At 28.4% G+C, this 10,920-nt stretch overlaps 1 protein-coding gene across 2 annotated transcripts; it reads left to right on the forward strand.

Annotated features, from left to right (window-relative positions):
* The first annotated feature begins 523 nt into the window (after positions 1-523).
* LOC112716373 (plant cysteine oxidase 2) lies at positions 524-7,729 on the forward strand. Of its 2 annotated transcripts, none has more exons than XM_025768278.3 (5): positions 524-1,172; positions 2,737-2,855; positions 2,961-3,123; positions 6,119-6,337; positions 7,222-7,729. In XM_025768278.3, the coding sequence occupies exons 1-5, from the start codon at positions 944-946 to the stop codon at positions 7,347-7,349; spliced, it is 858 nt and encodes a 285-aa protein (XP_025624063.1). In that variant the 5' UTR covers positions 524-943; the 3' UTR covers positions 7,350-7,729. The 2 variants fall into 2 exon arrangements, with proteins under 2 accessions (XP_025624063.1, XP_025624064.1); XM_025768279.3 differs by having other exon boundaries at positions 547-1,172; positions 7,225-7,729.
* Positions 7,730-10,920: the final 3,191 nt, after the last annotated feature.

Raw genomic sequence — 10,920 nt, forward strand, 5'->3', positions numbered from 1 at the left:
TTTGACTTTCTCCCAATGTGATAAAATAGGATTAACTCTAGGTAGTCGCCATGATTGTGATAAATGACTTGAATAGAAAGCCTTCGACTCTCGTCACACAAAATTTTAGCATTTATAGGATAATTTTTTTTAGGTCTCTTATTTATGATTTTAGGGTTTTACTATGTTTTAAAAATATATTTTAAAAATACCCAAAAAAGATTTTAATTAAAAATTATTAAAAAGTTATTTTTTATATTTTTAATATATTAAATATATTAAAATTTTGAAATCTTTTATTATTATATTTTTACTATATATTCTAGGACACAAATTAACTAAATTTATATTTTTAATACTTTAGTAGCTATTACAATGTTAAATAATATCAAATCTCGTGTTAATGACTATTTTACATATTAGTAGCAAACAGTATAAAAAACTAATTAAATAAAATATTAAAAATCGTAATAATTAATAATAAAATAATAAACAATAGTAGACTACTAAATGAATTAATTAATGTGAAACCAAGATTAAAATAAAAACCCGCTGTTGAAACAGCCCACTGGAATAGCTAGCATGGCCCCTGGTTTTCTCTTCTCACACCAAAAAACCAACTCTCTCTCTCTCTATCTCTCTCTCTCAGCTACTACTCCCACTGCTCCCTCTTTTATATCAAAACACCAACACCAATCTGCACCCCAAAAAAGCAGAAAAAAATATAAGAAAAAAAGAAAAACCCTCACCAACCAGGATACTAATCTCCTCTTCTTCTTCTTCATCGCGTACACCACCGTCACATCTCAAATTTCCACATCATCCATCAGCCTCGCCGAAAATATCTGAAACTGCAAAGACGAAAATATCTTCTTGTTATTATTATTATAACCGTCTGTTTTCTCTGCTAATTGAGGGTTTCGGTTTCCTGATGCATGATTGGTGTTGCATTTTGGTGAATTGAATGGGGATAGAGAGAACCTTGGCGGATAGAAAGGGAAGAGACTTCTGTGAATTGCCGAAGGAAACCATTACCAACAGCAGCAAGTCGAAGAAGAACCGGCGGCGCCATAAGAAGGCGCCGGTGCCGCCGGTTCAGACTCTCTTCGAAACTTGCAAAGATGTCTTTGTCTCCGCCGCACCCGCCGTTGTTCCTCCGCCACAAGATATTCAGAATCTCCAATCTGTTCTTGGTACAATTTTTTTTATTTGTTATTTTCGATAATTATTGAAATGACTTCAACTCAGAATGTTACAATTAAGTTCAAATTGAGTGTAAGTTATGAATTATTTTAGGTTCGTGATTCCGATGACTAATCCGTTGCTAGGTTGTAAATACCTCGATGATCTGATAAGAGAATTGAATTTATTTGTTGTGAATATTTTAATTCCTAAGGTTTGATATATGGTTTTATTATTATATTATATCATATATCATATAATATAATATTATATTATATATTCTTGAAATTAGTTTGGGGTGTTTAATTATGCTGTCATCCCCAAAAGTGCATAAATAATTTTTTGCAAGTCTGGTGAGATACGTGTGAATTGGGTTCGGCCTATTCCATTTTCATTGGAATTATCAATCCAACACCAGATGCTTTCTATTTTTATTTTTTATTTTTAGAAAAATTGAACTTAAGTCTCGGTGTAATTAAATAATATGTTTTTTAATTATTATAAATTATTGGTGTTGGCTGTTGAGTTCCGAATTTCGCACAAAAAAAAAAACTCCATCAATTATCCTCATTTATATGCTAAATTTGTTGTTGTTGTGTGTTAGCATGCATGTATATTATATTATGTCTAAATATATGTGTATGTTCCAAGGTTTTTGGCTTTCTAATTTAAAAAAATGCATTTTTATCATGTGCTTGTTGTTCCCCACGAGAGAGAGAGAGACATTGAAGTTTTCGGTTCATACAATGTGATGTGTCAAGCCCATGTTATATTATTGTGAATGAGACATCCATCATCTTTTACATATAGCGTAGTAGTATAGTGTGCCATGCTTAATCAAATATTGTCTTGAAAGTAAAATTGACACCCTTACCCTTGCTTTGCTTCTCTCTTCTCTTCTTGTATGAATAATAATCTTTGTATGCAAATTAGTAATATTTGAAAATCTAAAATTGGACCTAGGGTAAAAATTAAGAGTTTGTGAGTGTTGGAGTGGGAGCCGCATCAGAATTTGAAGGTAGCAGAGTGCATGTTGGCATGGAGTATGATGTGATGTTTAGACGTTCATTAATTTGAGGCTCTTTGAAATCCGTACAATTTCTGTGGGAAATCTTCAATCTGTGGGCTTTGAATTGATAGATATAGCGAGATGCTTTTGTTAAAAATATTTTTTTTATGGTGATGACTTCAATGATTAGGGGGGTAAAAGATATTGGCAAGTTGCTGAAGACTTTAATACAAAAGACTTATGAATTGTTTAGTTGAGAGTTGTTAATTAAGCACAAGGGTATATAGCTTTTTTGCTAGTTTTGTATGTGTCCCATGGTTTGAATTTGGAGATAGTATTATGACCAACAATGTTATTTGTCTACTATATAATGATATTTGTGCTTTGTTTCTTTTGGAATGCACACTCCTATTGGTGGACCAAAGTAATGCCATGAATTATTTTAATCGATGGTTGTTTACAGTTGTCATTAGCTTAATTGTTTTCTTACCTTAGTTTTTTTGGTGAGTGTGCCATGCAAAACACATTCTCATGCAACTGTTGCATCTCTTTGTGTGTTCTTGCAGACAAAATAAAACCAGAAGATGTGGGCTTGAAACCCGACATGCCGTATTTCCATACAAACGGATCTCAAAGAAGGCCAAGGATCACATACCTTCACATCTATGAATGCGAAAAATTCTCGGTACTTGTGCACTTTGTATTTATCCCTTTGCTGCTTTGATTTCATCATGCATATGTATAACTGTTTTGTTGATAGTGGTAACATTGTTATGTTTGTTTGTTACAGATTGGAATATTTTGTTTGCCACCATCTGGGGTTATTCCTCTGCATAACCACCCCGGAATGACGGTTCTGAGCAAGATTCTGTTCGGAACTATGCACATTAAATCATATGATTGGGTTGTTGACTTTCCTCCTGAAACCCCCACCACCTTCAAACCTCCAGAAAGTGAGTATATTCCTCTTCTACAATCTTATTCTTTTCTAATGTATTGCTCCCTCTGTTTGAACATGGTCGATTATCGTGACAATAACATAAAGAAATCAGAGGAAAGTATTTACTTTTTCTTATTCATGTTTGTCCATTTCATGCGTTCTGGATAGAGGAGCAAAATAGTTTAAATTTAGAATAGTCATGAGATAGAAAAGATATGGGTAAAGTACCAACCTGACCCCCTATCCTTTTCTTCGAATGACAACGTGATCCCTAACCAAAACACCGATCCACTTTGGTTCTTGTCCTTGATCTCCATGAGGCAACACTGCCCTTCTATCGATATCATAGTCCTTTGTTGGTATCATAGTCCTTTGTTAACGGAAGTCACTGACATGTCACGTTAACATACTAAGTTGGACATTAAGTTTCAACATGGAATGGATAGGGACCCATTTGTCCATAAATCCAAATTGGCCAGGGACTTATTTGTCTATATCCATTCAAACAAAACGACGTCGTTTTGACATAAAATTGATCAGGGGTCTATTTGTTAGGAACTTATTTGTCCTAGAAAAATTGATACGATATTTTTTTTCCGAAATTCATTTTTTATTGTTATAGTATTCATTATATTAATATTTTTTTCAATAAATTCTTGAATATATGGTATAACAAATATAAGCTAATTAATAAATTATTTAAATTTAAAAATGTTATTTATTATGGCACTAAGTAAATAATTCAGTGTAATTTTTTAAACACAAAAAAAATTGAAATACAATTAATAAATTAGTAATATAATTTCTAATAAATAATAATCCTGTGATATATTATTAGTATTATGATCTAGATATAATTTATGTAATAAAGTAGAAACTAGTGAACCCATTATTTGACATATGTGACATATATAACTAATAATTAAGAAGCCATGATTTATGATGAACTTCAAGACTTATTTCTATGTATAACTATATATAATTATTTAGATTAAAATATATGTAAATTTATATACATAAACATTATAATATTGTTAATAATTGACCAACTTTTTTACAACATGTACTAGTCAATGTTGTTGACTTGATGTTACTCTTAATGGCTCCTTATCTTGTAATTTTGGCAGTTCTTTTGAGTAGGTTTGAATGTTTTCACATAAAAAATAGAAAAAGAATTAAGGTTTAACTATTTTGTACTCTAAGAGAACATGTTAAGATTACAAATTAAGAAAGTCTTTATTGAAAATATAAAAAGTTTAAATTTTCAGTACAGTTGTTTTATATTTATTACAAGAAAATATTTAAAAACTTCCAATTACTAGTAATCTTATCATGTGCCCTTATGTTAGCTAAACCCAAAAAAATTATTGTGTTTTGAACATTAACAATGCACTTGTTTAATGTCTAATAATGTATTAATTATTTATTCAAAAATACTATCTGTGTAGTTTAACTTATTTTAATGTGTAATTTGTATTTTTGTATATTATACTTGATTATTATTATGTAACTATTACAAAAGAGTACAAGAGACTCTAAATTCTAAATATATTTTGATAATAATAGTAATATATTACAAGGCTATTTTTTAAATTATATTACTAATTTATTAATTGTATAACAATAAAATTTTAATTTTAAAAAATATTGTATATTTTTTTAGGACAAGTAGGTCTTTGACAAATAATCTCTGACCAATTTGATGTCAAAACAACGTCGTTTTGTTTGAATGAGTATGGACAAATAAGTCCCTGACCAGTTTGGGTTTAAGAACAAATAAGTCCCTGTCCGTTCTATGTTGGCACTTAACGTCCAATTCAACATGTTAACATAACATGTCAGCAACTTCCGTTAACAGATGACGGTGGCTTGGACAAAAGGGTTGTGTTGTCTCATGGAGATCAATGACAGGAGCTGCGTTGTCATTCGAAAAAAGGACCTGGATCGGGTTGGTACTTTACTCAAGATATTATTGAAAGGTTAAGCTGGCTAACATGTTTATGCTTTAGGTGCTATAATGGGGGGAACATAACAATGAATGCCATTAAAACTTGCATATTAATTGTTGGACAAAGACAGTTTTCCATAGTTTCAAAAATCCCCCATTATGAAGTTTGTGTTAAGTCATATAATAATATAAACATTTTCCTGAGTATCAGTTTTTACTTCTCCGTTTCAAATTGATGCTCACTTTGATTGATGTGTCTGGATAAGTGGATATATTAATTTTTCCAGTGTGCTTAAAAAGATTAAAATCAAGAATAAAAAGGATAATTAATTTGGAATAGAGAAGGATGAACAAAAATACTCCATAAATACAAAAATTCAGCCATTACATATTTGTGTACTTGTTGTTTTGTACATTTTTTCAATAAAAAAATTAACTATTAAAATAATAAAATATTTTATAGCAGAACAATCAAATTCTTTTGGCCTAAATAAGTTTTTGGTTCTTATAAAACCTGTTTTTTGGTTTTGGTTCTTGAAAATTTTTTCTTTTCATTTTGGTTAAGTAAAATTTGTAAAGTTTGGTTTTACTTATTGTTAGTTTGTTCCGATAAATACTAATATGAAATGTTAAATGATGGATGTAGTAAGATATATAACACATCAGCATTTAATTTACATCAGCATTTAATTTGCTACGTCAGTACAACAAACAAACGACTGGAATTCAAATTATTATTTTTTTAAAACTTTACTAGACTAAAACCAAAAGCCGAAGTTGTTATAGGGATCAAAAACTTGTTTAAGCAATCTTTTCTACTGCAACATAATTAAACTTTTTTTTATCTAAATTAAATATGTACTTTTATCAAAAACTTGTCTTGTTAAATGTGGAAAAATGTGTAAAGAAAGAAAAACAAGGTACATCATTGAGAAGAACAAGGGCTAAGATGTTGGTCAATTTTCCAGGAATCTTTTTTTTCACATGTTCCCTTATCCACAAAGAAAAAATAAGCGATTTAGGTATACGTGTAAGAGTACTAATTAAGTAATTTAAGCAGATGGAGGTAGCGAGATGCGGTTGGCTAAAGTGAAGGTAGACGCCGATTTCATAGCACCATGCAACCCTTCCATTCTGTACCCAGCAGATGGAGGAAACATGCATTGCTTCACAGCAGTGACAGCTTGCGCAGTTCTAGATGTGCTTGGTCCTCCTTATTCTGATCCTGATGGCAGGCACTGCACTTACTACCATAATTATCCTTTTTCCATTTTTGAAGGTATATCTATCTTACTTGCAACTTGCAATTTTTAAATTTGGGAAAAAAAAAAGAATAAAGAAACAAAGAATCCAAACTCTTAGGTAGTGTTTGTTTCTACTTTCTAGAGACTGGAAAATTGGGACTTAGTATTGTGTTTTTTTGGGGGGGGGGGGGTAGAGTTGACTGAAATTTCTGGCACTGGAGACTGAAACTTTAACATTTCATTTTAAAAATACTCTCAGGTAATTTTTTAAATTCCAAATTTACTCTTCAATTTCATATTTATCTCAAACCAAATATGATACTTAGACGTAATCCAATCCAATACATTTTTTATCAAAAACAATACAGAGGCTTAATTTAGTTGTCTCCCAATTTCTGTCTCTCGGTCAAAGTCTTCTTTCCAAACGCAGCCTTATTTACTCAACTTTATTTAGACTTGAAACAATTCATGATGCCCTTAATTTGTACCACAATTAATGAAAATACTATCAACTTTTGATTGGATTTTGCTCCAAACCATACAACCTTAAGTTTTGCTAGAACAGCTAATCTCAGAATTCTGTATGTTTTCTTTTGTAGTCTGAATTTTGAGACAGAAAGAGTGAAAATAGAAAACAAGGGTCTAATTGGTTTTTGTTTAAATGTTTTCTATTCTGATAATTGTATAAAAGGAATAAAAAAATTAAATAAAATTATATACAAGAATCATGGTTAGAATATGATTGATTTTTTTTTTGGAAACTTATAATATTCTCCGAATAAAAAATACTAGAGATGACAACAGAAATTAAAAATTAGAAAGTGAAGAGGTCCTCCAAAGAGAAATACAAAAGGTCTATTTGACAAGTATTGATAATTTCTTTATTGAACCATTTTTGGATTTGTTTTTCTGTTTTCAGTAGAAGGATTATCCATTCCTGAAGAGGAAAGATGTGCTTATGAATGGCTACAAGAGAGGGATGACAAACTTGAAGACTTAGAAGTAGTTGGCAAAATGTATAATGGCCCAAAGATTGTGGAAGGGTAATATCTCATTCTGTCCCCCCAAATGCAACCACCCAACAACCTCTTCCAATATTCCTGACTTCCTGTGATGATCAAAAAGAAAAAAAAAATGCTGCAGATGCTTCAAATATGGACACACACGAGAAAAAAGCAACTTTATTTCTATATACCAACCTTGGAGGATTTGTGTCCACCAATAGAGAAAAAACTTGATCACCTTCTATGTTGTTTTTCACTTTTTTAGTTTTCTTTTTCCTTCATAATTATTATGGAACAATATGAGCACTTGTTGATTAGGGGCTGCATTTGTCAGTCATATATAATAGTTTTTTTCTAGTGTACATACCATGGAACAGAAAAGGATAAAGGGGAAGGTGCAATGCAATTTGAGTTAGTCTGAAATTTTAGCCTCTTTTGTAGGTTTTCGTGGTTATTTCATTCATCACAATTTAGTTACTTTCGAGAGCTACAAATACAGTGAGTTGATATATTTCATTTAGTAAAATTAGCTTCTCTTATGATGGTATAATTGACATATATATATTGTCTCAGATGCTGGTAGTAATAAATATCTCTCTCTCTTTCTCTCTCTGATTTTTCTGTTGGCAGAATGGCAAAGTTGAATTTTGCTCTTGTTACGTATATACATAATTAATTGGTGGTTATTTCTATGAATATGTCCTCGAACGATAGTTGTTTTAATACGTGAAGTTAATAGTTAAAAGTTATTAAATAATAATTTAATTAAATAATAATATTATTTTTATATAATGATATTTTTATAAAATTGCCTACTTAATAATATTAGAAAAATTTTAAATGTCTTTAGAGTATCAATTTTCTGTGATTTTAACTATTAATTTTAATATATATATGTTTATGGTTACAATGAATGACTAAAATCACTAAATATCAATATTTTTAGAATATCTAAATTTTTTTAATAGTATAAATATTAAAATAACATTAACCAGGTTTTTATGGTAAAAACATTAACCAGGTTTTTAAGTTACCAAAATAGGGTGGATAAGGGTGTTACAGTGAATTGTATAAGAATGTTACGTGGTATAAAGAATTAACTATCAAATTAATTATTGTATATTGAAAAAGTCTAAGAAATTAATTATACTATAAGGCAATTAAGTTAATTATTTTATTTTAAAATTTAAAAAATTAGGATAATAAGAATATTTTTTATTTTGTTTTGTAATAGACTTGTTTTTTAACTAGTTAATTAGAGTTGGTTTTATTCTAGTTGATTCGTTAGCGGACTGTCATGTATTTTATATATATTACGGTAAAAACTCATATAATTGTCTTCACGTAAAGTTAAAAATCGTTTATCGATTCTTAAGTATCAACGTATGAGGATGTATGTGAATTTTTAATATATATATATATATATATATATATATATATATATATATATATATATATATATATTACTTAACCTGTTTTTAAATAAATAATTTGTATTTCAATATAAATAATTAATTTAGTGATTTTTTTTAATTAAGGTAACACAATTGATTGTATATATGTGCAGGAATTTCAAATTATTAATGTTTTGTTGCATAAATACAATGTGCCAGGCAAAATGCATTTTAATGTTATTTTTAAAAAAATAGGTCAAATTATTTTTATGTTATTTTGTTTTTATTTATTATTTTGTAATTTGTAAAAATAGAGAGAGAGAAAATTGTATTGTGTTAGAGGAATATAAAAGTTATTTGAGTATCATAATAGTGGTTTAGAAAAGTTAAAATTCAAAGAAATGAAGTTATGTTCATTTAATTATTATATATAAAGTAAATTATTCACATAAAAATATTTTATATAAAAATAATAATTAAAAATTATTAAATAATCTAATATATTTAATTAAACTATTTAATATAATATATATTAACATTTTTATTATTATCTTTACATAAAAATATTTTTAGTTTTTCACATAAATAATCACTTAACTAAAAAATAAACTTTTTAATACCTAAAAGATTAATTAAGTAAAAGATTGATAAAAAAATAGAATAAATAATAAAAAGTTGAACACCAAACTCAATCATCCTACTTATCTATATATGTTGTCATAGGTACTCTGAAAATAGGTCATGTCATCGCAAGTTAAAGAAAAAAAAAAGTTAGAAGAATTTGAAGTATATCGAAAAAATGGATATTCCAATAATTTTAATCGTTGATCTGAATTATAATATATATATATATATATATATTAAAATTAATAATTAAAATAATTAAAATACGAATCTTCTCGCTAAACTTAAAATATTTCCAAAAAAAAGTGTAGTGTATATTATTATTGCACCTTTGGAACACACCTGGAGCACACAACACGAGATCAGCTTCTCATACATAGTTCTAGAAGATAGGATCCATATCTTTTTAATCTGATTCTGATCCAACTTCGCAGTCTTCTCTCACCACCTTTTTGAGCCACGCGTGTATGTTATTGTTACCAAATTATTATCCCAATCAATGAATGAGTATATGCTACAAGCTTATAAGTTATCGGGAAAAAAAAATACCCAAGCTATTCAAATAATATAAATATTTTTATATTAATATAATTAAAATATTGATATCATTTTAGTTAAATATATTAAATTACTTAACAAAATTTAATTATTATTCTCATATGAGTTGTTATCAACAAATAAATATGTTAACCCAAAAAAAATATATGTATCATCTATGCTATATATAGAACGTTTTTTAAGTGGTATTGGAGAGGGAGAACGTTAGTGCAACGAAGAAATAAGCATATAAAGAATAGATTTTATTTGTATATAATAATATATACTGCTGCATGCATGGTGCATTCTATAAAGTGAGCCAGTGACAGTGACGGTTCATTTTGATCACTCAATTCAATAATTAGCAATTCAAGAATAGTATAGATATATATTAGATATAGGCATATAGCAGATTCACCAAATAAAATTACTACAAAATTGAATGTGTTGTGGTCTAGAAAATAGTGTTGTGTAAAATTCAAGTTTATGGTCGAAAAAATATATATAAATAAATAATTTTTTAATTACATATGTTATTGGGACGAAAGTATATGTCATAATGTCAAACATCTCGTGTTGTGATATGATTAATCACGTGGTGAAAATTCATGTATACTATTCTATCCTATATGGATATAAGTTTAATAGAATTCAAGTACATTTATAAATAATGAAGTTTGTTGAGGCCCAAAAAGCAAATGAAGTGGCCTCATGCCCTTGTTGTCCCAATGACGGCGCACATTGAAAGCAGCTCATATTGTGGTGTTGTGAAAAGCTAAGTTAGTATTAAACCAACTAAATGCAGTGTTAGAGGCAGAAGTCAATTGGGTTTGGGTTATTGGTTAATAAATCTTTTTATTTAAATAAAATAAAATAAAAATAAAAATATAATTATACAATTTTTATAAATTAAATTTAATTATATTTATGTCTAATTTTTCTTATATAAATTGTGGTATTAAATTTTAGTAATCATTATTAAGAAAATATTTAAATAACAATAGTATGAATAATAATTTTAAATTATTAATATTATTCAATGTTAAGATAATATTTACT

Source organism: Arachis hypogaea, chromosome 10, assembly GCF_003086295.3.
Source record: "Arachis hypogaea cultivar Tifrunner chromosome 10, arahy.Tifrunner.gnm2.J5K5, whole genome shotgun sequence".
NCBI lineage: Eukaryota > Viridiplantae > Streptophyta > Magnoliopsida > Fabales > Fabaceae > Arachis > Arachis hypogaea.